The sequence below is a fragment of the Rhinoraja longicauda genome, chromosome 8 (assembly GCF_053455715.1).
Source record: "Rhinoraja longicauda isolate Sanriku21f chromosome 8, sRhiLon1.1, whole genome shotgun sequence".
NCBI classification, from domain to species: Eukaryota; Metazoa; Chordata; class Chondrichthyes; order Rajiformes; family Arhynchobatidae; genus Rhinoraja; species Rhinoraja longicauda.
This window is the reverse complement of record NC_135960.1, coordinates 74,126,719-74,140,683: the sequence shown is the minus strand read 5'-3', so window position 1 is coordinate 74,140,683 and position 13,965 is coordinate 74,126,719. Positions and strand designations below refer to the sequence as shown.

General features: G+C 44.8%; 1 protein-coding gene across 3 annotated transcripts in view; it reads left to right on the top strand.

Annotated features, from left to right (window-relative positions):
• The window catches only part of kcnh3 (potassium voltage-gated channel, subfamily H (eag-related), member 3), a 574,739-nt gene that overhangs the window by 151,898 nt on the left and 408,876 nt on the right, over positions 1-13,965 (top strand). For all 3 annotated transcript variants that reach the window (XR_013547570.1, XM_078404288.1, XM_078404287.1), the window contains exon 2: positions 3,842-4,075. Coding sequence is in view for 2 of the 3 variants with exons in the window: in XM_078404288.1 (XP_078260414.1) it covers positions 3,842-4,075 (234 nt within the window). In the remaining variant the exon portion in view is untranslated. The remainder of the gene's footprint in view (positions 1-3,841; positions 4,076-13,965) is intronic.

Genomic DNA, 13,965 nt, shown 5'->3' with positions numbered 1-13,965 from the left:
CTCTACAGTTTTTGAAAAATATCGAACAAATGTCATCATAATTTGAATTCTCAAAATTCAAATCTAGTTAGTAATTTCAAATATGACAATGTTTCATGTCTTACAATATGGTAAAATTTTATGCGCCCACTAGTGTGTGAATTTATGGGAATTTATCTTAGCAGGTTGTTAGCGTTGTCTGTAGAAATAAACAGCATAAGAAATGTGTAGGAAGGAACTGCAGATGCTGGTTTACAGCGAAGATAGACACAAAATGCTGAGTATCTCAGCGGGTCAGGCAGCATCTCTGGAGAGAAGGAATGGGTGACATTTCCGGTCAAGACCCTTCTTCAGACTGAGAGTCAGGGGAGAGAGAGATACAGAGATAATGAAGGGTAAGGTGGGAAAACAAGACATCAAAGGGAATAATGTTCAAGGATAATTTAGAATAGATCATCGTTAGCTAGGAGAAGGTGACAATGAAGCAAACAGAGATAAAATGTAATCAGGGGGACCGTCAGACTGGTCAGAGAACTGGGAAGGGGGAGGGATGGAGAGAGAAGGAAAACAAAGGTTACTTGAAGTTAGTGGAGTCAATATTCATATATACAGCAGAACACTAGTCAGTATGAGATGAAAATCAAATAACTGATTTGACTTGAACTAAAAATCAAAATGAAAATTGCAAATCTGAAATAACAACATAAAATGTTGAAAATACTCAGTGGATTAGGCAGCATCTGTGAACGAAGAAACAGTGTTAACATTTTAGGTCTAAAACCCTCCCAATATTCACCAGTTGGACAACTTCTCTCGTTTTACAAATGCCTCCTGATTGGTTGAGTATTGCCACTATTCCCTGTTTGTAGAATCATAGAAATGTAGAAATATAGAAACATAGGTGCTGGAGTAAGCCATTCGGCCCTTCGAGCCAGCACTGCCATTCAATATGATCATGGCTGATCATCTAAAATCAGTACCCCGTTCCTGCTTTTTCCTCTATCCCTTAATTCCTTTAGCCCTAAGAGCCAAATCTAACTAAGTCAGATTCCCATAGTTTGGTCTGATTGACTGTTTCAGGCTGAAATCTTCATAGGCCAATGTTCCACTACCTTCAGCTCCTGTAATTTATTCAGAATCCATTTCTCCTGGTAACAATATTTGACATTATCAGTCACCCACAGTCTTATTTTTACCAATATTTCAGAAAGTTATGAACAGTTTGATTGATCATCATTGTCATGCCTGTGAGAAATTCTCCAATCATTCCATATAAATCTAGATAAACATAAATTTCTCGTGTGGGAAGGAACTACAGATGCTGGTTTAAACCAAAGATAGACACAAAATGCTGGAGTAACTTAGCGGGTCAGGCAGCATCTCTGGAGAGAAGGAATGGGTGATGTTTCGGGTCGAGTCGTCTGAAGAATGTGTCTCGACCCGAAACATCACCTGTACATTTCTATTGCTAAACACAATTCCGTTTTTCACCTCTGCTAAACTTTCTACTATTATTTTATTACATTCCTCTCTTAGTGTTTGGTTTCATGTGTTGAACTCCTCCCCCTTCTGTCGTTCGTGGGGTAGTCCAAAGATACTAGAGGAGCAAGATGAACCACTAGTGTAAGAAAATAACTGCAGATGCTGGATATAACGAAGGTATTTATTCACAAAATGCTGGAGTAACTCAGCAGGTCAGGCAGCATCTCAGGAGAGAAGGAATGGGTGACGTTTTGGGTCGAGACCCTTCTTCAGACTACATCTTCAACCACTACGTCGAAATCGCGTATACTGAAGTGTAGTATGCAACAGAGCGTTACGTCCGCCATTTTAGTAGGCAAAACCCGCCGTCCGCTCTGCCTCTCGCAGTGTAATCAGTGTTTTGGAGGAACAGTATGTGTGATGATACCATGAAAATGCAGAATATATCTCATCTATCAATTCACAGATTTTTGTTATTTTTCTTTTTAAATGTTTCTGCAAGTTTCTGCCTACTAAAATGGCGCCGTGACGTGCTACGGTTTTTTGGGTCGAGTGGTCTAGCTTGCTCTGCTCTATTATCTTTGGGGTAGACTGAGACCGAGACTGATCCCATCCCCCACTCCCCCCCCCCCCCCCACCAGCCCCCCCCCCCCACATCCCCAATCCTTTCCACTCATCACTTTAATTTCATGTTTCAGTGTTTTCATGACTTGACAGATCAATTTCCCTCCTGCGATAAATTCTATCGTATCACATCGTATCGTACACAAAACCTTGTTCTTACGTTTCACTGTAAAGAAAAGTATTTTCAATTCACAATCAGCACCTCTCATTCTTGATCATGTCTCAGTCGTGCTGGCTAACGTACGCCGGTTGAAATGGGCTGATTAGCCAGCCTGCTTTTCATCTTTGTAACCCTTGACAATTTACAGTCCACTCAATTCCCAAGTGACCCTCTTCATTTCTCAGAACCAAATCAGCCAACTCCTATTTTGATCTTGGACTCAAAACTTCATCCATATTCATTCTCAAAAGCATAGCAGCCTTTTGCCGCCTGTTTTATATTCACTGCCATTTCCCTTGCAGTGGTTCAATGCCATCACTTTTCTTTTGCTTTTTAGAATGGCCCACACACTTCTTTCCAGGTGAGGCAGATGTTCACCTGCACCTCCTCCAACCTCCTCAAATGTATCCGCTGTTCCAGGTGTCAACTTCTCTACATTGGCGAGACCAAGCGCAAGCTCGCCGATCGTTTCGCCGAACACCTCCGCTCAGTCCGTCTTAACCTACCTGATCTCCCGGTGGCTCAGCACTTCAACTCCTGCTCCCAATCCCTATTCCCTTTCTGTCCTGGGCCTCCACCCTTGTCAGAGTGAGGCCCAGCGCAAATTGGAGGAAGAGCACCTCATATTTCGCCTGGGTAGTTTACACCCCAGCGGTATGAACATTGAGATAGTCCCTTGCTTTCCCTCTCTATCCCCTCCCCCTTCCCAGTTCTCCCACTAGTCTTCCTGTCCCTGACTACATCCTATCTTTGTCCCACCCCCTCCCCTGACATCAGTCTGAAGAAGGGTCTCGACTCCTTCTCTCCAGAGATGCTGCCTGACCCGCTGAGTTACTCCAGCATTTGGTGTCTACCTTCGATTTAAACCAGCATCTGCAGTTTTCTTTCCTGCACTTCCACTTCAGTTTGCTTAATTAGAACAAACGCAAAGACTTGTATCATTTCCCTGATTGCTTTTTGATTCTCTGTATACAGATTCCCTTGAACTCTCCACACAGCGATGCAACATTTACATTTTCCACATTATCCTAATTTTCTAGCATTTTGTAATGTCCATTAAACGTTGTAGAACTGGGTGAATTTCCAAAGAATACAAGGTATATTCCAAAGGTCTAAATCCTATATCCCCTAAGATTCTTACCACAGAATAACACAATTAACACAAAAGGGCATCACGGTGGCACAGCGGTAGAGTTGCTGCCTTACAGCTCTTGCAACACCGGAGACCCGGGTTCCATCCCGACTACGGGTGCTGTCTGTACGGAGTTTGTACGTTCTCCCCGTGACCTGCGTGGGTTTTTCTCCGAGATCTTCGGTTTCCTCCCACACTCCAAAGACGTGCAGGTTTGTAGGTTAATTGGCTTGGTAAATGTGAAAATTGTCCCTCGTGTGTGCAGGATAGTGTTAATGTGCGGGGATCGCTGGTCGGTGCAGGCTTGGTGGGCCGAAGGGCCTGTTTCCGCGCTGTACCTTTAAACTAAATAAATGAAACATTTTATGAGATATATTGTAACCGTATTTCTGTATTATTTGGGAACGGGGAAAACTCGATTTAGGAAGTAAGTCTAAAGAGTGTGTTTTTTTTCAATCTATCAGACAGCAACTTTGTCCTGGGGAACGCTCAGGTTGTGAACCTGTATCCAATAGTGTACTGCTCGGATGGATTCTGTGAATTGACTGGCTATGCCCGAGCTGAACTCATGCAGAAGTCCTGTGCTTGCAAGTTCCTCTATGGAGTAGAAACAAACGAAGTCATGAAAATCCAGATTCAGAAAGCACTGGATGAGAAGACAGAGTTCAAGACTGAGCTCATATTCTACAAGAAAAGTGGTGAGTAAAGGAATTCAATTTCACTGGCTTTCACTGGCTTTACTTCTATTTTTAAATGTGCTTTCCAACATGCTTTCACCCACCTTTCGGAATTGAATTGAATTGAATTGAATTGAAGAAATGTTATTGGCCAAGTATGTGCACATACAAGGAATGCTCCTTGTTCTGCAGTTTCAGATTTGGGGATGTCCACTCCACCAACAGTACCTCGGGTCAGGTCAGGGTCTGAAGAAAGGTCTTGACCCAAAACGTCACCCATTCCCTCTCTCCTAGATGCTGCCTGACCTGCTGAGTTACTGCAGCATTTTGTGATACCTTCGGGTCAGGTGAAGGTCATTTACCTCAGGACTGCATAATGATACCACTTCAGAACCACAGACTCACGGGCAACTGGCTCCTTGTCCTTTCTGGCTCTGCTGAATTTCCCAGAAACTAAAATACATTGAAGGCCCTTCATGAGCAGATGTAACAGATGATTTGTTTGTCCCAAGCTAAGGCCCATCCCAGTTTGGGGTTGGACATTGTTCGGGCATCGTTGGGACACAGGCCCTTGATTTATAGAACTGCTGTCCTTGCACACATCTTATCGCGATGTGGCTCAATTTCTCAGCTGTACTCTTTATTGTAAAACTCGATCAACTACCGCAGTCGGAAAAAACAAATGAATAGTTCGATTATTGTGAAAGAAAAGCAGACACAAATAATGTCGATGTGTAATGAGCATTTTCATGATGCTTTATTGTGTTCCTCAGACCTAAGTCCCAAATAAGGGACAAAGGGTGACGTCACCGCCCCGCGCCCCACGTGACCTCACCCAGCCAGCAGCCTGCTCCACCAATGCCGGCCGCCCAGGCCAGGATGCGGGTTGCTATGCAACCTCCGTTAGGCGGCACCCGGGCCACCAGGCCTACACGGTCCGGGCCTACAGTGGCCGGGCCTACAGTGTCCAGGCCTACAGTGTCTGGGCCTACAGTGCCCCCCGGGCCTAATACGGGACAAGGGCAGTCGCGTACGGGACAAACCAATGTAGCTCAATATACAGGATGTCCTGGCTAATACAGGACAGTTGGCAACCCTACTCAGACTGCCTCTAAAGTACCTTTTGATCCAGCAAATTCCCTTTTCTTTAATTGGTGCTGATCAGGTTTTTGTCTTGGAAAATATTGCATTTTAATTGTGAGATGTCAGCATTGTCAACGTTGTTAACGCTTGCAAAAATAAAACAGAACCATTTAAGGCTGAGATGTATTTTAGTTTGTTATGTACAATCTGTCAGAATCCTGAACACAGGTTCTTTGAATGAGGAGATTGGTATCCATCTGATGGGTCTTGCTGGCAGAAGAACTGAGTCCAACATTGTTACAGCTTTTCTCCATCGTAGCTAGGGTTGCCAACTGTCCCATATTAGCCAGGACATCCGTATTTTGGGCTAAATTGTTATATCCTTTACGGGACCGCCCTTATCCCGTACGCTGTAGGCCCGATCACTGTAGGCACAGAGCTGCTAGAGTCACTTTCAATTTAACTCTCCACATCGAGCCCATTCAGAAACGGAGAAAATATAAGTCCATGGAGCGTAGGAGGATGAGGGGAGATCTTATAGAGGTGTACAAAATCATGAGTGGAATAGATCGGGTAGATGCACAGAGCCTTTTACCCAGAGTAGGGGAATTGAGGACCAGAGGACATAGGTTCAAGGTGAAAGGGAAAAGATTTAATAGGAATCCGAGGGGTAACTTTTCCACACAGAGGGTGGTGGGTGTATGGAACAAGCTGCCAGAGGAGGTAATTGAGGCTGGGACTATCCCATTGTTTAAGAAACAGTTGGACAGGTACATGGATAGGACATGTTTGGAGGGAGATGGACCAAGTGCAGGCAGGTAGGACTAGTGTAGCTGGGACATTGTTGGCCGGTGTGGGCGAGTTGGTCCGAAGGGCCTGTTTCCACACTGTATCACTCTATGACTCTATGAAGGGCCTGTTTCCACACTGTATCACTCTATGAAGGGCCTGTTTCCACACTGTATCACTCTATGACTCTATGAAGGGCCTGTTTCCGCACTGTATCACTCTATGACTCTATGAAGGGCCTGTTTCCACACTGTATCACTCTATGAAGGACCTGTTTCCACACTGTATCACTCTATGACTCTATGAAGGACCTGTTTCCACACTGTATCACTCTATGACTCTATGAAGGACCTGTTTCCACACTGTATCACTCTATGACTCTATGAAGGGCCTGTTTCCACACTGTATCACTCTATGACTCTATGAAGGGCCTGTTTCCACACTGTATCACTCTATGAAGGACCTGTTTCCACACTGTATCACTCTATGACTCTATGAAGGACCTGTTTCCACACTGTATCACTCTATGACTCTATAAGTGGAGAAAATGAGCTTGTAATTATCTGACTCTTCTGAACCGCGTGGTGCCCACCTGTTTGTGCTTTCCCTCCTTGCAGTCCGCCCAGAGCAGTCTTCTGCTGCTGTGAAAGGCAGCGGCAGTGTTTTGATCGTGTCGTGCCTGCAGTCTGCACTTCCACGACAGCCCTGGCCATCCAGGATAATCCAAATAACATATTAATTACATAAAATGTTCAGGACTCAAGTTAGCCCACAAAGCCACTGTCTACGTAACCTAATGCCATGGGACAACAATATTATTTTTGTTACTAATCTTACACTTTCCAATCCAAAAAAGAAACAATTGGGAAGTAATTATCGTGCGTGGATGCATGGCTCCGTAATTTGAGCTGGGCCTGTGCACTAATGACCAAATGAATGAGACTGCCCTGAGATTGTTAGACTTCCAGGAAGGCAACTCATGACTGACAGCTCCGTTTATCTTTTCCACAACCATGAACATACAATTTATATTATTACTCTGTTAAGCCAGTCTGAGACTATAATTTATTAGCTTGGGTCTGGTTTGTTTGTTCTTTATTTAGATTCTGTGTTGATGCGGCAAACTTAAATGTGCCACTGGCACCTGAGGGGGAAAAAATGACAACCAAAGCATTTCTTTGTTAATGAGGCCAAGCTTCTGATTTGACAGTTAAAATCATGTCAAATCATTGTGCAATGTGTATGCTGTCAGCCTGGGGGTGCCAACTTTCCAACTCCCTAATTTGGGACAAGGGTGGTCCCGTACGGGACAAACAAATTTAGCCTAATATACGGGATGTCCCGGCTAATACGGGACAGTTGGCAAACCTATGTTAGATACATAAGCTTCCCCACTCTCAAACAGAAAGCCGGTCTTGGCCTTGCTCAGCTAGCTTGGTGAAGCCAGCAGCTGCTGTTTCAGGATGTTTTAGATCAACCATTAATTACCTGAATGATCAAATTCCACAAACACATTGGGATGGGAGATGCAGATATTATCCAACAAGGAGGATGTGAAAATAATTGTGTCTCAAATGGTTCCCAATCATCCCGACTCACAGTACACTCCCCCCTCCCCCCCCCCCCCCCCTCAACAAATGGGCTCAACAGGACGGCACGGTGGCACAGCAGTAGAGTTGCTGCCTTACAGTGAATGCAGCGCCGGAGACCCGGGTTCCATCCCGACTACGGGCACTGTCTGTACGGAGTTTGTACGTTCTCCCCGTGACCTGCGTGGGTTTTCTCCGAGATCTTCGGTTTCCTCCCACACTCCAAAGACGTACAGGTTTGTAGGTTAATTGGCTTGGTAAATGTAAAAATTGTCCCTCGTGGGTGTAGGATAGTGTTAGTGTGCGGGGATCGCTGGTCGGTGCGGACCCGGTGGGCCAAAGAGCCTGTTTCCGCACTGTATCTCTAAACTAAACTAAACTAAACTGGTTCCGTGAGACCCTCTCTCACCGCTCCCCCTCTATTATTCCTGCTGCTCTTCTGCTCTTCAACCCATCTGCTAATCAAAACCCCCCTCATCTGTATCCACCTATCACTCACCCGGCTTTTGTCCCGCCCCCACCTATTTTCCAGCTTTTTCCGCCTACTGCTTTCAGTCTGAAGAAAGGTACTGATCCAAAACACAGCCAATCCAATGTCCCCATAGATGCTGCCTGATGTGCTGACTTCCTCCAGAACTACGGGCGACTTGGTGGAGCAGTGGTAGAGTTGCCAGAGAGCAGGATCCTGTCTACGGGTGCTGTCTGTATGAAGTTTGTACGTTCTCCCCGTGACCTGCGTGGGATTTTTCCAGGATCTCCAGTTTCCTCCCGCACTCCAAATACGTACAGGTTTGCAGGTTCATTGGCTTGGTAAAATTGTAAATTGTCCCTAGTGTGTGTAGGATAGTGTTAATGTGTGGGGATCGCTGGGCGGCGCGGACCCGGTGGAACAAAGGGCCTGTTTCTGCGCTGTATCTCTAAACTAAACTAAACTGAACTAAAGTCTGTCTCCACCAGAAGTGGTGATCACTATGAGTGACATGAGCAGATGGACAGGTGCAGCATAATAAGAGATGGAAAATGTTGTGGAATCGAGTCCTTGGATTTTGGATTGCAAATGCAAAACTTGATCATCAAGAACATGAAAATACAAATGGGCAGTTCACTTGTTTTGCAAGTAACTTAAAATCACTGAACATTGTCAGTTTCCAAAGAGCAATTAAAAAGTGCGTTACTAGAGCTATCTGATGAGCTGCTTTTTTAAGCGTGTTCATGGTGATATTATTGCAGCTGGTGAGGCTTTAGTGCAGTGCTTTGGAAAGCATTGCTTTGTCATTGTTAGGTGGCAATATTGCCAACACACACATTTAATAAGACGTTGGAATCTCTGCCTGAAAATACATTTTAGTTTGTCTGTGCCATGTGAAAGAAGGGGTATTATTAAACAGTCTTTTGAAGCAACGGAGTTTAAATGAAATACTGCTTCCCTTCCTCCTACCAAATCATTCTGCAAATCTGTCCTCTGTTTCTAAATCTGCAGCTTCCCCTGTGAGAATTCCAGAGGCCATTGTTGTGGGAAGGAACTGTGGAAGCTGGCTTACACTGAAGGTAGACAAAAAGTGCTGGCGTAACTCAGCGGGACATCCATCCCCATCCTGGTTCTCCGACCAGTCTGACTGTCTTGCTGATTACATTTCGTTGTCACATTCCCCTAGCTAACAAGGTACCACAGTCTACAACTTCATAACCCAAAGTAGACGCAAAATGCTGGAGTAACTCAGCGGGTCAAGCAGCATCTCGGGAGAGAAGGAATGGGTGACATTTCGGGTCGAGACCCTTCTTCATTTATTCTACATTTTCCTTGAACTTCGTCCCCTTTGATGTCTCGTTCTCACACCTTACCCTTCCAAATCTCTGTGACTCCCTCACCCCTGACTCAGTTTGCAGAAGGATGTCAACCCGAAACATCACCCATTCCTTCTCTCCAGAGGTGCTGCCTGTCCCGCTGAGTTACTCCAGCATTTTGCATCTATCTCCGGAGAGCATTGACACAGATTTCATGAAACACTTTAGATTGAGACCATGCAGGAGCTAAGAAAGTACATTGCTGGGAGATATAATTATCTAGACCGTGTGGTTCCTACTTGTTTAGTTTAGTTTAGAGATACAGCACGGAAACAGGCCCTTCAGCCCACCGGGTCAGCACCGACCAGCAATCCCCACACATTAACACTATCCTACACACACTGGGGACAATTTTTTTTTAACATTTACCAAGCCAATTAACCTACAAACCTGTATGTCTTTGTAGTGTGGGAGGAAACCGAAGATCTCAGAGAAAACCCACTCAGGTCACGGGGAGAACGTACACAATCCATACAGACAGCACCCGTACTATATATTAGTATATATTTAGTAATATATCTATCGATATATTACTAAAACGTGGATCATATATATATATATATATATAAGATTTAAGTTTGAGTAATATATCGATAGATAGATTTCAGATATTTTGAGGACACAAACTCAGGCGATCGTTGTTGCCCATGGTGACTGAGTGCTTGTGTTTGAACACTCTCAACCACACCACTGGGAATATTAATCCTCGATGGTGTTTGTTTTTGACTAGACAGCCGTGTTGTGCCCAGAATGTAGATCAAATAGGAACCATTCCCTTCCATGCATTATTTCTGTCTCAGCATCGCCATTGTCAGTTGACTGGCACAATGAATGGCGCCCCAGGCACTTTTGGCATTGAAATGCAAATGATAAGCGGTTTAAGGGCATTACAGATGGCACTTGTTTTGAAACAGCTTATCTAGAGGTCAAGCGGTGACCTTTCTTAAATATTTTAATAACTCATCATGCTGGAACTGCAGGAGGATCAAATGCAGATGCAATGCATCTGAGAAGTTCCCTGTTGAAACCTTACAGATTAGCCAGAGCACATGTGTCCCGAGGTGCTGAAATAATGTGCCCTGCACAAAGTGTGCGTCTACGCGGAATGCTGGACAAAGTTCAGACAGTGAGTTGAAAGAACTGCTTTTGATGTGGTTGGAAATAAAAGATGAGCAATGTACTGCAAATGTACGAAGTTAGACACAAAAAGCTGGAGCAACTCAGACAGCATCTCTGGAGAGAAGGGATAGGTGACGTTTCAGGTTGAGACCCTTCTTCAGACTGAGAGTCAGGGGAGGGGGAAACGAGAGATATAGACAGTGATGTCAAGAGATATAGAACAAATGAATAAAAGATATGCAAAAAAGTAACGCTGATTACCTTTAACAGGCCATTGTTAGCTGTGTATTAGGTGAGAACGAGTTATGGACAATGAGACTCAACAAGACCACGTTGAAGCTGGCATGACGGGTGGAGAAGGGATTGGTTCTTGGTTCTTGGTCCTCCAAAATATTCCAAATGGAATTTAAACTGGAGGTGGCGGAGTATGGACTTAAGCAAGAAGGGCTTCTTGGAGAAGAAGTGCTGCCTTAAATGTCGTTGCGTCTGGTTGAGTAACTATAGAAGACTATTCCATGCTTTAATCGTGCAAGTGAAGAATGAAATTGCTATACACATCTGTCTTGATAGCTGGTATCTCAAATTTAATCGAATGCCCTCGTCTACTCCTGCTAGGTTTGGGTTTGGTGTGGATGTGGTCATCTATGTCGAGCTGACCATTTAATATTTTGTAAAAACAGGTCAAACGGTGGGCTTTACGTCTGTCTTGGAGAGCGTTCCACCCCAATGGATTTAGAAGTTTGGTAACACTCGCTTCTCTCATAGGTATTTGTAACAAAACCAGCTGCCTGTCTTAGGACACGTTCGTTGGAAGAAATGTTTTTAATTGTGTATGGGTCCCATGCTGCAACTGCGTTGTCCAAATGTGGTCTAACAAGGGTGAAGTATAACTTCTCCTTGATAGAAGTTGAACAATGATAAAAGTTGCGTCTCAGAAAATTGAGGACACCTGTTGCTTTCACCTCTGCATGATGAGTGACCATTCCAACGTAGATCGTTCTGTAATTTGATGCCAAGATACTTGGTCTGTTTAGATTCTTCAATGGTGGCACCAAGGATATTATATGATGTTTCGCCTGGTTTCCTCCTCCTGGTGACACGCATGGTTTCACATTTGGAAGGGTTGAACTGCATCCCCCATTGTTGTGACCACGCAACCATAGTATTGAGATCTTTTTGGAGAACATCTTTATCATCAGCTGACTTAATTGGACGGTACAGCAAACAATCATCAGCGAATAGTCTGGTTGTGCTTGTGACTTTTTCATGGATGTCATTAATGTAAAGCAAAAACAGATGTGGGCCCAGTACTGTGCCCTGAGGTGTACCACTTAACACTGGATGCCAATCAGAGCTTTTTCCATTCACACACACGCGCTGAAGACGTTTTGTCAGAAAACTGGAAATCTATTGCTTCGTGTTGGAACGAACACCGTAGAAGTCAAGCTTCCGAAGCAGTCTCCTGTGAGGGATGACATCAAATGCTGTAGAAAAGTCTAGTACTACTAAATCCATGATGACATTGCTGTCAAGGATCTTGGCCAGGTCATTTGTTGTCAGGATAAGCAGAGACTCGCATGATCTATGCCTCCTAAATGCATGTTGGTTGTCAGCAAGTACGCTGTGTTTGCTAAGGTGTCTCATCAGATTACTATCGATTATATGCTCCAGTAGTTTGCAGCAAGTGCTTGTTAATGAAACAGGACGATAATTAGCCGGGTTTGTGGTTGAACCCTTCTTAAAGAGAGGAGTGATGTTAGCCTTCCTCCAATCCAGCGGAACATCACCTGAGTCAAGCAACTGTTGGAAAATGAACTGCAAAACAGGAGCCAGTTCTTTGGCCGCGATCTTGGGCTTGATTCTTTAATTGGTCAGGTCCAATAGCTCTTGTTGTATTGATGTTGAGCCTGGAGGAGGAGGGGAGATGTAACTTGTTCTTTACAGATGGAGGAGGAGGGGGGGATGTAACTTCTTTACACCTGGGATGGAGAGAGGGGGGATGCAAGGGTTACTTGAAGTGAGATAAATCAATATTCATACCACTGGGCTGTAAGCTGCCCAAGTGAAATATGAGATGCTGTTCCTCCAGTTTGCGTTTATACCCCAGTTCTTGCTACAGGGTTTGGATGATGGAAGAGGCTAGCACCCCAGCAGATCCTGGGTCACTGGGTGATGGAAGAGGCTTGCACCCCAGCAGATCCTGGGTCACTGGGTGATGGAAGAGGCTTGCACCCCAGCAGCACCCTGGGTCACTGGGTGATGGAAGAGGCTAGCACCCCAGCAGCACCCTGGGTCACTGGGTGATGGAAGAGGCTTGCACCCCAGCAGCACCCCAGCAGATCCTGGGTCTCTTTGGGTGATGGAAGAGGCTTGCACAACAGCAGACCCTGGGTCACTTTGGGCAGCACGTTGTTACGGTGGTCGAGCTGATGCCTCACAGCTCCAGTGACCCGGGTTTGATCCAAACCTCCAGTGCTGTCTATGTGACGTTTGCAGGCTCCTCCTGGGGATTTGTGGATCTACTCCAGACGTGCCGGTTTCTTTCCAGGTTTGTCCACACAGTGTAGATGAGTTGTTAAATCACAGGGTAATTGATGGGAATATCGGGATAATGGAGCATTAGTACAGGATTGCTGCAAACATGTACTCTTACTTGACTTCCTTTTGATCAATTTCATTTATTTTAAAGTGAGACATAGAAAGATAGAAACATAGAAAATAGACACAGGAGGAGGCCATTCGGCCCTTCGAGCCAGCACCGCCATTCAATATGATCATGGCTGATCATTAAAAATCAGCACCCCGTTCCTGTTTTCTCCCCATATCCCTTGATTCCGTTAGCCCGAAGAGCTGTATCTAACTCTCTCGTGAATACATCCAGTGAATCGACCTCCACTGCCTTCTGAGGCAGAGAATTCCACAGATTCACACCTCTCTGGGTGAAAAGGTTTTTCCTCATCTCCGTTCTAAATGGCCTGCCCCTTATTCTTGAACTGTGACCCCTGGTTCTGGACTCCCACAACATTGGGAACATAAGAATGACTTAGAATGAAGTTAAACTGAAGCCTTTTACAATTCTCATCCTGTTTCCTCCCTCTGTCTGTAACCTTCTCTATCTCTGCTGCTTTACAATCAGTCCATAATCTTACAGATCTTCCCTCTTGTATATCCCTAATTTTCTGCTGATGCATTGCCTTATATACTGTGGTATCCCTGAAATAAAAACAGAAATTGCTGGAAGTACTCAGCAAGTCAGGCTGCATCTGTGGGAAGAGAAAGTAAATGAATGTTTCAAGTTGCAGATTCTTTATCAGGGGAGAGGTTTGTTTAGCAGCGGGGAGCATAGGGGAGGTGCATGTGTCCGATACGGTTTTTTTAGATTTTAAATTTAGAGATACAGCGCGGAAACAGGCCCTTCGGCCCACCTGGTCCGCACCGCCCAGCGATCCCCGCACATTAACACTATCCTAAACACACTGGGGACAA